The 15575-nt window shown below is 37.8% G+C and overlaps 1 protein-coding gene across 1 annotated transcript; it reads right to left on the bottom strand.

Annotated features, from left to right (window-relative positions):
* Window positions 1–2602: 2602 nt before the first annotated feature.
* LOC124124256 (14-3-3 protein epsilon-like) lies at window positions 2603–15368 on the bottom strand. Its single transcript, XM_046487389.1, has 5 exons — window positions 15185–15368; window positions 9730–9935; window positions 6710–6816; window positions 5050–5393; window positions 2603–4228 (listed from the first exon to the last, which is right to left on the bottom strand). Exons 1-5 carry the CDS (start codon window positions 15270–15272, stop codon window positions 4173–4175), a joined length of 801 nt encoding a protein of 266 aa, XP_046343345.1. The 5' UTR covers window positions 15273–15368; the 3' UTR covers window positions 2603–4172.
* Window positions 15369–15575: the final 207 nt, after the last annotated feature.

The raw sequence follows: 15575 nt of genomic DNA, 5'->3' as shown, positions 1-15575 counted from the left end.
AACTCCCTTGACTCCGGAAAATGACCCACAATTAGGCTTGTGTTGCAATACCCACCATCATCACCAGATGAACCATAGTCCTATGAAAAATGCAGCTGTTCTTTCAGAAGGGTGTATAGTTGTGATTACCTGACAAGACCTTTTCTCCACTTAATTTTGGTAAACATCGATGATTCTTGTGCTGAACAGGTCCGCAATAGCTGATGCTATTTGCAAGTGTAGGCTGTCCTACCTTATTTCATGTGGTGGTGGGTGAGGTGATTGCACTTATATAGTAAAGTTCATGCATGTGTGTGCGGACAAATGTGCTGTTGCACTGACATACCATGCCTCAGTTTAACATAAATACCCAACTCCGACACAGTATACTGACTTTGAGCCCACCAGTCCTTGTTTTAGCCCCTTAATGCCAAGCACCATGCAGGGTAACAACAACTGCTATATCTTAGCGTCTATTGGTATGACACGGCCAGGGATCGAACCCTGGACCTTCCACTCTCTGGCTGGACGCTCTAACACTAGATCACAGATGTAGTCTTATCTGATGTGGTCAACAAATGACTTTCCCAAGGCAGCCTCAATTATTTACAAGCTGCAGTGATGTAGCTGAAGTTTGCCGACTTATGTAAAAACTTTCTCATTAGGTCAATCAAATTAAACCCATTACGAAGAAATATTCTGTAAGACCTATGACATCAAATGGGACTAGGGCATTATCATAATAGAAAAAACTAGCACTAGTATCCTAACTTTGACTCAGAAAATACACTTATCGAAAAACTTTGTACTGCACCTCTTCTATTAGTGTAGAAAGTGTTCCTTAAATTTGAAAAGAATCCATGAAGTAGTTCACATATTATAGGTCGCACAAAAGGAATTCCTTGGTACAACTATATACCCCAGCCCTCTTAGGTCGGGGGTTTAATAAAATATAATACAATGGATTATCAATAATGCCTGGTTACTAGAATTTAAGTTTATATTCAGTGATTTTTCAAAGTTCTTGCAATGTCATGCTATACCTGGCAACAGACTAAACCCTAAAGGTAGAGGAGAAATGACTTGATATCGAGAGCTCTATTACAAAATATGCCAACAAAACCAAGGGCCTAGCAATGTACAACTAGTCACTGTCAAGTTACTCACTGGCAAAGTTTTTCCCCCCTCCGCAAAATTTGGAATATATTATTACTTACTTCACATTGACAGAATTTGGTACAAAATATCATTATGATACAGCGAAATTCATAATGGTTGGCAACTCCATAGCAAACAATTCTAAAATAAACATTTATAAAACTCCTTAATATCAAATGGCACCAGTTCTGTATTTGCTTTATATAAAGACATGCAATGTTTGGCAAGGAAATATTTAACAGTTTATTTGTTATAAGTATTTAACGGTTTTGAGTTACGCTCCGGAAACGAACCCAACCCTTGTAGAACCTAAGTCCAACTTGTTGCCATGGAAACGTAAAAAATCATCTTTTTCTTAAAGTGCTAAATATCAAAAGGCACCAGTTCAGTATGTGCCTGGCAGACATGCAAAGTTTTGTAAGAAAGTATTTAACGGTTTTTGAGTTACGCTCCGGAAATGAACACCACCCTTATAGAACCCAAGTCCAACTTGTTGCCATGGAAACATAAAAAAATAATGTCTAAAATTCCTTAACAGCAAAAGGCACCAGTTCAGTATGAGTCTGATAGACATGCAAAGTTTCACAGAGAAATATTTAACAGTTTTTGAGTTACGCTCCTGAAACGATTTTGGAACACGCACACACACACACAAGTTATCAATAATTTACCATAGCATACTGAATATTCACTGTTGGCTCTCAACAATTTATTATAGATCCGCAACCAGGGGACTAGCCTTTACCTGTATTTTTCCCAGATAGTTTTATTTCAAGAAATTTTCTACAAAACGGTCACGTGAATAACAAACCATTTCTCAGAAATTGAATTCTGAAAGTACCTATCTAAGGCACCTTTCTCCTCTTCTTGAGGTCCAAATCGACCTTTGCTACCACCACACAAAGATCTGAGGACATCTCATTACAGGTCATTCAACCGACAAATCAGAACGTAGCTTAAGACAACGAGAAAGAGAAAGTCCAAATGTGTTTTCTAATCATGCATCCTCGAAAAGGTTAACATAGGCCTTTCCCAATGACAGTTGTGTGCTGTATGACCAATTCCAAACGCAAGACATGATCTCTCGCTTCAAAGGGATAAACATTTGAAAGACAAAAGATTTTCCATAGCTCATGGGAAGCACTGCCATACAATCTCAGTCATCTGTCAGACATTCCAGAATTTTCTTATGCTTAATTTTCAAATTTTGAATGGAAGACTGTCAAAATATTTTTCACAGGAAGTCACAATTTTGAAAGTCATGTAGTATTGGTCGAGAAGGCTACTTTCTGATTGGCAAAAGTTGACTTCATGTAATAGGTCGATCTAAGTTTGTGAACGGTTGTTCTGACATTACCTGTAATGGGATGTCCTCAGATCTTTGTGTTGCCATAGTAAGGTCAGATTTTCTCGAGATTGACAAGCATGCAGATTCTAAACTCAATAAACAACAACAAGAATATTCTACACTTGAATATACTTTAATTAATGATAAAAGCATGACATCAGTTTATAAAGTTGTTACATTTTTCCTAGAATATTTCTTGCCCACTAGACATGGATATCATTGTGACAGCAAGAACTAACTGTGATCACAACACAAGACGGGCTGGCTGCGGCAGCAACAAGGCGGCGGCTACCTAAGTCATATATAAAGTTGAACTGTGGTTGTGTTCAGTAACATACAGAAAGGGACAAAGATACAGACACATCGGCCGTGGTGGCCAGAAGGCAAAAGCTAAGTCGAGAAAAAGGAAGAATCATTTTAGTTCTAAGAAAAAAATACCTGACACAGTTTGATGCTCACACTGCTAGTTACATTAATGAGTGCAAAATAACTGCTTCAATCATAACTTAACATTTTTTAAAAAAAGAAGGAAAAACAAACATTTACTACACGAGTTGATGACTACAAAACAATCTTGACAGATTGGATCCAACCTGTACCATACTTACATCATATTGTTGGACATTACAGACAAAACATGATTACACAATTATGTCTGAAAATCCTCACATTGTACAACAGCATTAAAACTTGTTATATCACTGAAAAGTGGTGCTCCATCAGAAAGATGACAATAGTTCTGCAGCTCTACCGTTTATGTTTTTTTTGTTTTGGCTAAAATCACATTCGATTGGAAATCTTCCATCAGATCCAAGAACACTGGAATTGTAAGGTCAGGTTGATCGCAGTATTCCACACTTGAGTAAGTTGACTCTATCGACTCCCAATGAAAGACTCATACCTTGGTCCACAGAGAAAGTCCAGGATGTCACACTGGCAAAGAGTCAGTCCACACTCAGTCGAATAAATCCATGATACTTAACACAGATTTAGGCAGACATGTTTATTGGGTAGAATGTTCCACCCCCCTTGTCACTTTCAGTGGCCATGACACCTATTAAGCAGTAGAGAAATGGCAAGGGTTCAACTTTAAAGCTTCAGGTAGCATCCATCACCCCATAATATACCTTAACAAAAGATACTGAACAAGTCTTTGGTGACATGTAATGTGGGCACACTGTCAATTAGAAATTTGGTTATTGTTCTTTTCATAATAAATAAGTTTCTCGAAAAAGGCAACAGGATCATTGACATATCACAGGAACCTGTCAATTACTGATGTTTGGTATATGGTCCAGTACTGATAAATAAAGGTTACTATTACATGGTGGTAACAGATTAGCATAAGCTATGTCATATCACATAAGAGTTTCTATCTACATTTCTGAGTTAGCTGAAATGCTGAGTACCTTACTGATGATGGAATATACAACTTATCAAAGTTGATGTTACATGCAACTAGACAAATAAATTATGTGCAACTGTGCACACAATGACTAAGGCTGTCAACTGGGTGAAGTAGTTTGTCTTGAATGTAGATGAAGTCTCAAGAACAGCTTGCCATGGCCAATGGCTGTGACAAGAGGATGCTGCAGACTGTATTTCAAGGGCCAGGTCATAACATTTAGCATTTCGATAGGAAAATTACAAATAATGTCAATTTCAGAGTGCTAAGTACAACCAGCCTTTACGATCCATCCTCTCCCTCCACGTCCTGGAGCTGATCTTTCTGCGAATCTTCACCTGAAGGACAAAGACAACCTCCTAATTAACAACACAAAAAATGCAATTAAGGTTTAATCATGTGAATTCAGGAAAGTATGTTATACTAGAGGCAGGGATTATGATTTGCAGGGACAATTCTGGATAAGACAGTCCCCATACCAGCATACTGTATGATGTACCATACAAATAAGGTATATTGGTCTGGAGAATTTCCCATTTCACTATCAAGCCTGCATCTTGATTCACCTATCGTAGGTCATGAGCAATAAGTTAAAAATGATCTTAATAAATAATATGCAGGACACGTTCGGGCTAGATGACTCAAGGTTTAAAGTACAGATATACTGGACATCAAATTTTACAAGGATTCATGCAAAATTAGCCAAATAAAAGGCCAAAAATATAGCGAAAGGGACCTGCTGCTCATGTGACTCGTCTCGAAAATGGGTTAGGTCAAGGATCAAATTATTTGGAATAATAACCATAAAGGGAATACAAGCGTCCTAAATCAAAACAAATTTTCTAAACAATAAAAATGATGATTTTTTAAATATCAATTCTAAGTGGTGCCATGATTCGATGTATCAACACATTTACCTACCTACTCATTTTCAGGAATGAAAAAGGGAGTTCATTTGGTAATGAAAAGTAATGGGCATGTCCAAAGATTCCTGAGGACTAAATAGGAGATGTTCTGAAGGGACACACCAAAACCCAGAAAGCAATAACAGGTTATCCTAGCAAAATCTGAAAGCCTCCACGCTGCTGTAGGAAAATTGTTATTAACTATTTTGTACAATAACTTGCCCCATTGTAGAACACATCAACAGTGGATTTACCTTCAGTCTGCATATCCGATGTCCAGAGTGTAAGGTTGTCCCTTAGTAACTGCATTATCAATGTTGAATCTTTATAGCTCTCTTCTGACAATGTATCCAGCTCTGCAATGGCATCGTCAAAAGCAGCCTTTGCAAGTCTACATGCTCGATCAGGTGAGTTGAGGATCTCATAGTAAAATACTGAGAAGTTAAGGGCCAGACCAAGTCGGATGGGATGTGTTGGTGCCAGCTCCGTCATGGCAATATCACTTGCAGCTTTGTATGCCACCAAACTGTTCTCAGCAGCTTCTTTCCTGTCATTTCCTGTGGCAAATTCTGCTAAGTACCTATAATAGTCACCCTTCCTGCAAATGCAAAAATGTTTTGTGAACATGGTGAATCATAGCTCAGCCCTGTGTAATTGAAATATCAATCAATGTATTGAGAGTGAAAGAGAGAATGTTTTTAAACCGCTTTTAGCAATATTCCAGCAATTCCGACAGGAGACACCAGAAATGGGCTTTATACATTGTACCCATGTGGGGAATCGAAACCCAGGTCTTCGGCATGATGAGCGAACACTGACCACTAGGATGGGAAAAGAGCTTCGTTCAAAATATTGATACAATGTGTCTACATCCATTTAATAAATGGTACAAAGTATTTTTTTGACATATAAGGCTATGAAATTGGATTGGTTGGTTGGTTGGTTGGTTGGATTGTTGTTTTAAGCCGCACTCAGCAACATTCCAGCTATATGATGGCGGTGTGTAGTGAATGAGTTGGGTTTAATGCTGTTTTTAACAGTATTCCAGCTATATCACGGCGTGTCAGCTTCATGTGGGAGGAAAGCACAAAGTGATGCAGGTCTCAGAAGTTTACCACTTGAGCCCTCAAGCACGGGTATGGTGCTGACAAACCTAGAAACATAATCGGGGCGAACCGGGATTCGAACCCACAATTATAGGTCCAAGGGACACAACTCTGCACAGTGAATCACAGCACCTTAGATGACTGGGCCATCCATGCCACCGACTGTGGTCTGTAAATAATCAAGTCTGGACCAGACAGTCCAGTGATTGATATCATGTGCATCGATCCACGCAATTAGGATCGACGACGTGCTTCAACCAAGTCAGCGAGCCAAACCACCCGATCCTGTTAGTCGCCTCTTACGACAAGCATAGTCGTCTTTTTCGGCAAGAATGTTACGAAATTGGATAAACCTAAAAAAATGGATAAACATGGATGATAGCATACTGAAATGATTATTTGTTTTAACAAATTGATGCCAATATTCATTAAAATATTGTTTCTATCTAAGCTTTCGAAAAAAATAAATATATACCATAATACATTTCACATATATTACCCATAAAGAGCGCAAAGTGACTGCTTAATTGTGTGAAAGTTTCATGTCAGTTTCATGTGGGAGGAAAGCCCGAAGTGAAGCAGGTATTAGACATTTATCATTTTGGTAAAACCCCCAAGTATGGGTATGGTGCAACAAGCTATCAGGGTAAAATCAGGATTCAAAACCCATGTTCATAGGTTTCAGGCACACCTGAGGGATGCAACTCTGGACAGTGAATTGCAGCTCTTTAGGCGTCTGGGACACCTGTGCCCCCAGGATGATAAACAGTTTACTGGATGATCAAAGTCGGCTCTGGAAAACACTTACATTTTATAGTAGAAAACTCTGGATTCTCCTGTACTTGCTGATGGTATCAGGAAACCATCCAATACATCCAGTACTTCATTACAAATCTCTTTCAACTCTTTCTCAATCTGAAAAATAAGGGGGTAACAAAATCATTAAAACAATGAAATCTCAACACATGGTTCATCTACCAGTTTGGCATTTATGAATATGCCACTGAAGTAATGTTGGAAATTGAAAGAAAAGTGATTTTCTTTTACAATCCAAGTTGGTCGAAACATCTCACAGGAAATATTTACTTGTAATCAGATGGGAGTGTTTCGAAAATTTGATACCACCACTTTGTGTGAAGAATTCCATGAAATTGCTCGCTATATTTTCTGTTAGGTCTGATCAGAAATATATGGAAAAGATAGCTATGCATAAATTACATAGAAAAAGAAAAAGGAAAAACGAAGCATGGTTTATTTCATGATAAACCATGTGCTTGTATCTTGATGACAAAAATTCGACCAGGTAATTTTGTAGAGGAAAGTGTCCGTTGAGTTCAATCATTCTTTTTAAGTAGAAAGGCCTTTGGCCCACACACATAAAATGCCAATTTTGACAGTACAAAAAACAAGAGTTGCAGCAAAATAATGTTACTATAGAAAAAAACTCTGCAAAATTAAAGAATTCCTAATATAATCTGACTAAGACAAAAAACAAGACAGATTACTGCATTGTAAGAAATGATTTACGAAGTTATTTTGTGAATGTCGATTTTTTTAAAATGTTTTTGACGAACATCATGATATAATAGGGAAATTGAAATGCATCTTCGACCGTATGTGAATTACTTGCCAAAGGTATTAATCTCCCTATCTCTAGATGAGTGTGGTGTATCGAACATGTCTGCTATATCTCCAGCATCACTTAGTTTCGGGCTAGTATTCATGATACCCAGAAATGGCATAGTCCATGAGATGACCAGTTCAAGCATCAGAGTCCCCACTTATAAGGATATCTGCATCTCCATGTTGTGATTTAAGTTCGGTTTCACTTTAATATCACGGGTGTCACTTGCAACTGACAGGTGTTCCGGGTTAATGTACACAAATCCAAGAATGATAGCCCTGCCCAAACCCATGAATTGTGAGTTACATACAACAAATGTAGTCACTCTATGTCAAATATACTTGTGTGATACAATCGGTCTGTACCCTGGGTATCAACACTGCCTCTGTCATCATATGTCTTGTGATTCAGGTAACAAGTGTGATTGGGAAAGGAATTTTCAATTGAATCCTTATTACTGTTCCTCCATACTTCTGAAGAAAATCATAGTATCATAGAGCAGGCAAAATTTAATATATTCGTTGCTAGCGAATTTGTTGTATAGTCCATGGATGTTCCAGTTCAAGAGGGAGATAACTCTTCCTGAGTGAGAATCAGCGAGAAAATGAGGCTGAGTCAAGTTTCAGGGTCCCATGACACAATTTCTCCAAGTTCAAACACAAACTTGTCAAACTTGAGATGACTACTTCTCAGCATCCATTGTAGACTTCTTTCTTTTAGATCTGACTGCCATGGAGTAATCTCCTGATAATGCTACATGCGAATCCTTCAGAGATCTTGCATTGCTCAGAACTGTTTCTCAGTCGCAGTGCCTAAGGAAATAAGCAATGATAGACCCCCCACCCCGTTATGTATACAGCCATTCAACGTGGCATACTCCCATGCTTGTTCATGCAGTTACATTCTTCAGATATGTTCTTCAGATATGTCCAATTTATTTGTTTAACTGAATTTCTTTTCACTGATCAGTGAGAAGAGTCTTTATTTTCAAGGGACAACTCTTCCTCCAAGTGAGTCGTTCACCATAGATGTAGCTGGGCAATGCAGGAAAACACAATGGCCAAACAATCTCATCCAAAAGTGGGAGATATGACAATTGGCATTGGGAAATTCAGGGTTAGAAACTAACAGTTTTTGCCCACTAGTCCTTATAATGATAACATATAGCAAAACCCTTAAAATGGGCCATTTTCTACTAGTCCTTAGGATACCTTTACTATTGGTCAGATTGGAAAGGACTACAGGACTAGTGCCAATTTCTAACGCTGCAGATAATCAACATGAAAATTGTGATAATATTTGGAAAATACCAAAGCTACACCCCTGTCCATAAAATGAACTTGTCTGACATTGCTGGGGTTGGTTTGTATTCAGGGAATCATCATTATTTAAGATGTTTAAATTCGGGTAAATATTTTCAAAGCATTATTTTCTACATTTTATTTATATCCTTGAAGAGGCTGTACATATTGTTGACATCTCATATAAGAAATAAATGACTTGTGTGTTTACACTTGCCCTGAATGGTTTATTCTTCTGCAGTGTTTTATAATACAATAAACAACAACCACGAGTCGCTTATTTCTGAAACTATGATGCATGCATACAACCCATAACTATCCAAACTGTAATCACAAAAGATTTGCTGCTTAAAAGTCACGAAGCAAAAGGCTGTTCCAACATGTGCAAAGATGAAGAGCTAAAAGTTTTATCTAAAATGGCAAATCAATTGATATGATTTGTTCTAAATGTATTTACTCACAAGAAGTGAACAGGGAAAAGGGTACAAGTTTCTTATAACAGGCTGCCCTCTCCCTAAATTAGAGGTATGATTGAGTTCATATTTATACTTTTTGCATTGCTAATGCTCACATAGATTAAATACCAGCCCCCAAACCATTTTCATTCAATTTCTGACAATAGACTGATCCAAAGTTTTCTATCACAGTCTATGATCAAGGCACTCAGTCACGTCCAATAAACTTTTGGTCGTAGTCGCCTCTTACAAGATTTGGATGCTGAAGACCATTGTAAACCGGATCTTCACTGGGTTCATACTACAGTGCATGAACATTGTTTGCATTGCCATAATATGAAGTTCGGTGAAAATGACGTCAAGAACACTTCAAAAAGGTGTAACAGACACAATACAAAACAATTAACGTAAATAAACTAATGATATCGTCTCTTCACTTCCCACTTACCCCAGTCCTATATTCAGTAATTAATTCTTTCTTGTCTTCAGACTTTTGTCCATCAGGGTTCTCCTTCTGCTCCATGCTGCTGATTATCCTCCATGAAGCCCGCCGAGCTCCAATGACATTTTTGTAGGCAACTGACAGAAGGTTCCGCTCTTCAACTGTCAGCTCACAATTCATCTTGGCCACTTTCTTCATGGAATACACCATCTCTGTCAAAAAAATGTTTTATCAGATGAGATGTGAGTAGACAGGGCATTTCAATTATTGTGACGATACTACCATTGATCAAATGAATTTGTAAAAATATGAAAAGAGTATTAGCAAGTTCCTCTCAAAGTCTTGACAAATGTACAATTTCCTTGATACTAAATGCCCTTTCAAGGGCAGTTTATTTTGGACAATTGATGTTAGTGGAATACAGGAGTTTCCAACCAAATCAATTGGGTAAAACAAACAAACAACAATTTCATGTGAAAAAGAGTCATGTAAAGCGTACCATGCCAAGATGCAGTTTTTCGCTTCAACATTTTTGTTAGGTCTATATGTACGTGTAGCATGGGTACACATACACCGACACTAGTAATGCAGCAGCTCATGCAAGTCGCATTTTTTGAGAAAAAACAACAACAACAGGACTATAAAGCTCAAAACAAGCTGAAAATGACTTCTTGCATTTGTATGGTTAAATCAAGCCTTGAAAATGAATATAAATCCATAAACATAGAAAAAGATTGGACATGAACATTGAAATAGTACTCAAAAATAAAAGTTCCATAATGACATGCAACAGCCTCATTGGTGATATACATCGGGGGCCACATTTCAAACAAACATGTTGTATTTTGTGTAACTTTGGTAATGATAAATCATACATTGCTTATGAAACCATTTAATTCCAAGCCGTTGTGTGGGGACAAGACCCCCCAACCATGTTACTTTAGCGAGGTAACAACAAATGGTATCGGAAACACTGCATTCATGCCAAAACACATGGTCAAAGCTCCACACATTCGTAAAATTTATCATTTGACAATATTACTGTATTGCAGAAAGACAATGTTGTGTTTCGAGTTCCTAAGAAATATCGGTTTAGATCCCTCTAGAATGTTTCACATGATCGGTACATTAACAATTTGCTCTTCGTGATATTTTATACATAATAGCTTAAGTTTAAGCTTAAAAGGTTAATTATCATGCCAAAAGCATAATGGTTGGCATCTCTAATCTATTAATACAGTTTTTTTGGTTTCAGAAGACTGTTAAATCACGCTAGTAGGGATCATCATTATTTTATTGAAATTTACATTTCACCTCAATGCCTTTTCACCAACCCCAAGACAAGATTAAGTGGTGTTTACTAGGACTGCAACAAATAAGCTAGGAGGCAAATATATGGTAACGAATATGAATATTTATTCACAAATACAGTAACAGATCATCAGTTGATGTATTATTTATTATATTCAGTGAAACAATAACAAAATAACTTATTTGACATGGTTTGACCATGTTGACAGTGTTAGCTAAAACGGATAGAATTATCATTAAACCACCCGCATGTTATCAGAAATAAGCGGGCCACTGTAACTTGATAATGCCCTCATATTGTTAGGTGACGTCAGGTTCAATAGTGATGTCATCTGGTTTGTTCTATGACGTTTGTAAAAGTGGGTCAGTGACATTTGTGTTGATTGCACTAAATGTTTCAAAACCGAGGTTTACAGTATTTTCTTGAGTATAGTGCGCACCTTTTTTTCCAAAAAACACAGCTGTGAAGAAGGGGGTGCGCATTATACATGAATTAATGAGTTTTGATGTTTTTCCCCTCCATGGAAAGACATTACCGTGAGCACGTAACACCGGAAATACCATGTCAACAAATCCATACTGAAGTTTGCAAATTTATGAATAAAAAATTCAATTCATAAAGGGATACGGTTCAATTCACTGAATACACGAGTGAATCCTAACAGCCCTAATGTTTACCTGGGAGATTTTTACTGAATACCCCAAAGAGTTTGGTCATTGCTAATGCAATCAACTACAATATCAGTTCAACAAACAGATCTAATTAGTTACACACATACTTATTTACATTGGTCAGTCAAGTTCGCGGAAGGTCATTCTGTCATGACCTGTAATGGGATGTCCTCAGATCTTTGGTGTTGTGGATTGACATATCATGAAGATATCTGAAGATTTGTAGCCTTTTAGTTTAACATCTTCAAATAAAACCCTTTTAAAATAGTACCACACTATGAATAAAAATAAGAAGTGGGCAGGAATTACATGTTCAACATGGTCACAGCAACCCAGTGATTTTGCTACAGACAAATGGCAAAAGGACATTTTTGATGACAGTCAATGTCACAGAAATGAATATCTAAAACCCTGCAAACATGCTTCAGATCATTTTTGACGCCTCAATTAATTTCTAACCTGGTTGCAATAGTCATTTACTACTGTAACCACAGGTATGATGCTGTTTATGATTAAGAGGGGAAATCTACCATTTTAAGTGAACCAAGTCAGCAGATCCTGGCAGCAACCCCTTAGATTGATGTTTCAGCGAAAAAGTGAGTGAGTGAGTATAGTTTTATGCCGATTTGAGCAATATTCGAGCAATATCACGGCAGGGGACACCAGAAATTGGCTTCACACATTGTAGCCATGTTGGGAATTGAACCCGGGTCTTCCGCCTGACGAGCAAACGCTTTAACCACAAGGCTACCTGACCGCCTGCTTGATGTTTCAAAATACATGCAGGATTAGAACTGAACTCAAAAGCTTTTCTAGCCAGGGGTAAAGTAAAATGCCCTTGGAATGTTAAAACAATGGGGAACGTTGTACTGCTACTAGCCCCGGTTTAACCCCGCTTTTAACAGTCTTCCAGCTTAATGTGGGAGGAAAGCCCGAAGTGATGCAGGTCTCCTACGTTTTTCACTTTGGCGAAACCCACTAGCACGGGTATGGTGCTGACAAACCTAGAAACATCATAGGGGCAAACCAGGATTCAAACCCACAATTGTACGACTGGGCCACCCGTGCCCTCGTTTTAGGAACAGACTAACATCACAACATCAAGATTTCAGTATTTAAAAGCTACTCATAGTATCAATGGTTGACTGTAGGATAGATACACTAACAGGTAAATTGTTTTATATTTTGACAACCCAAATGACAAAGAAATTTGCAAAGGAGTAGCAGTTTCAACAAAACAGTTGAAACCTCAGTGAAATTATTGGGCCAGGAGACTGTTCATCATCATTCAAGTCTGGTTGGCTGGAGACCATGTCACTCAGAATGCCAGTCAGTTGTTGTCTGTTCTGATGAGTCACACTTCTGTTTGGACTTTCACGACGGTCAGCATGATTGGAGTGTCATAAATAATATGCAATCTTTGGCTTGGCCGAACATGACGTCCTGTAAATAATCAAGACTGGACCAGACAACCAAGTGATCTCTTCTATGAGCAACAATCCACATAGGCAATCCTATTATGTTGTCTCTTGCAACCAGCATAGGCAGCTAGGGACCAATTCTAACCTGGAATCCCCATGGTTCAGCAGTGTATGGGTTAGTAAACCAATCCTACTTGAACTCAAATACTATCAAAAGTAAAATATTGCTTCAACTACAGGCAATAGGATTCCAATTTGACTGCCCTTTGCAGACAAATTGGGAGAAAAGAAGAAGCTAAAACATAATTATTTTGTCCAAAATTAGGATTTCCTGAAAGTCATTTTTTTTAAATTAAGGGGTATTGTAGTATTTCATAAAATGCTAAAATGCAAAACTAAACTGAAGACTCCTCATTTATTGGTCCTGTTGTCAAATGAAATGCAAGTCACCTCTACGAAGCAATAAAATTAGCATTAAAATCAATAATATGAATTGGCAAGTTATTAATGCCAATTTGGGAATTTATGGACATCTGCTTTAATCAAGGGTTGAATAGTGGCCTCTTGCATAGGTCTAGGTAAATCCCTGAGCTATAATGAAGGATCTGGCAGATCCCTCGAGGACAGATGGAATCTGATTCCTTTAGCAATGTTGGTGCCAAGTTTGAAGCTTCCACAAGTCTTAGACTTGTGAAAGTTATACAATATCGAGTCATGAATAGTGTTTGAAGGGAACATTGTGAACATTTCCAAGAATATCAAATCATTTTTCAGTTTTAAGATAAAGATGTTTGAAACCCAAGACCCAAACCCTCATAAATAACATCCAAAATCAAACAGATTCTGGATAGAATAACAAATTGTCTGCAGAAGGACCATGAGAAGTTGGTTCTTTCAGAGCGAAGCAAATACATAGGTAAGCATTACGAATTTGAGCATAAACTGACAGGTTATCTATTTGGTGGTATCAATTAGCCAGAGGATAAAATCTAAATGTTAGAATGATAAATACCCTGGATTCACTGAAGAATTTGCATTTGTGATAATAAAATGAAGACAAACACCTACTCTGGTCTTGGATAGTCAAGTAGGAAAACCTATCTCTTGTTACAACTGCCTCAAAATTTCTAAAAATCATAACCTCTGGCTAGAGGTATGAAAACTATTATGTGCATGGTGAGTTACATGTAGGATTACTCTTAACTTATAATTTGAAGCTGGGGTTACAGACAGGAATATTTCCGTCAAACATCACCCAAATTCTCAGGCAGAATCAACAAGAAAAAACCCCACAAATACGGGGGAAGCAATACAATCAACATTTAACTTGGAAAACTAAACAGGAAATTGCTAAATTATGAGAGGAACCTTCAGCTCAGATTCTAATTTATGAACTGTCAAGTCTAAACTGGTACGTACAATTCAGGACATATTGGATAAAGAGCGCTTAAATATTAGCAATACATTCGCAAAAGCTTCAGTTTTGAATGCAAGAAGTCATTTCGAGTGGTGAAAGAATGCATTTAACAGATATCTTGAACGTATTCCCAACATATATTCCCTATCGTGGCTCAATGTTTTAGGAGTGTCCCCAACCGGAACTGCTGAGAAGGGACACTTATAACTGCAAGTAAGGACACATGTCACATCACCGACAAAGATAATTCAATCTCTCAAGACTAACGCTACAGTAGCAAACACTTTATTTGAGATCTGATACACTAAAGGAGGAGTACACGACATGCAATACCATCCTTGTATATCTGAGTCATAACAAAATGGCGTCTCTCAAGCCTCATAACCATGGTCACTGCACCAAACATGCATGTGTCGATTCAGTGATATTTACACTGGTTATTGATACAGGAATGCATGGCAAAATTAGAAAGATAAAATACATTGAACATTTCGCTTGTCAATCGACAGTACATGACCTCATATCAAACCATGCATAGGCAGTGAGAGACTTGGCCTTGAATGTATGTAGCATATATGCATCAACCATTACACAGGTCTACACATTATTCGTGAAATATATTTCACTCAGTAATACCAACCATCGTATCTTTCGGCTTGTTCGGCTAGCTTAGCCTCATAAACAGAATCTTCCCTTTCGGTAGACGATTCTGTGGCATTGGATGACATTTTAAAAGCGTTGATTACACAGGATTGACAGCAATAATATCCCTGTAGAACAAACAAAATGGCTGCGCCCGCCTATGCTGAAAATAGTTCTCGAGACCGGAGGTGAATGTATTACTACGCGTTAGCGATGAAACTCATTCAAGCTATGTGATTAACTTGTGTATCCACCTGTCAAATAAGCAAAACAGAGCTCAGATTTGCGAATGAACCGATCCGGGTCGCTTAAGCGCTCAGTATGCACAGAACTAGGTTTATGACGTACTATTACAGACTTATTTTGGTAGAGGATATATTTTGGAAGCA

The sequence above is a fragment of the Haliotis rufescens genome, unplaced genomic scaffold (genome assembly GCF_023055435.1).
Source record: "Haliotis rufescens isolate VD_foot unplaced genomic scaffold, xgHalRufe1.0.p SCAF_15, whole genome shotgun sequence".
In the NCBI taxonomy this organism is placed as follows: Eukaryota; Metazoa; Mollusca; class Gastropoda; order Lepetellida; family Haliotidae; genus Haliotis; species Haliotis rufescens.
Note: the sequence above shows the minus strand (reverse complement) of the source record. Positions and strands in the feature narration are given on the sequence as shown.

Excerpts from the sequence above, each read along its gene's own strand:
- LOC124124256 (XM_046487389.1), bottom strand. The coding sequence starts at position 15,272 with ATGTCATCCAATGCCACAGAATCGTCTACCGAAAGGGAAGATTCTGTT. Across the intron at positions 5,394-6,709 it reads AGAGTTTTCTACTATAAAAT|GAAGGGTGACTATTATAGGT; the intron begins GTAAGTGTTTTC and ends TTGCATTTGCAG. Across the intron at positions 4,229-5,049 it reads ATCGGATATGCAGACTGAAG|GTGAAGATTCGCAGAAAGAT; the intron begins GTAAATCCACTG and ends TTTGTCCTTCAG.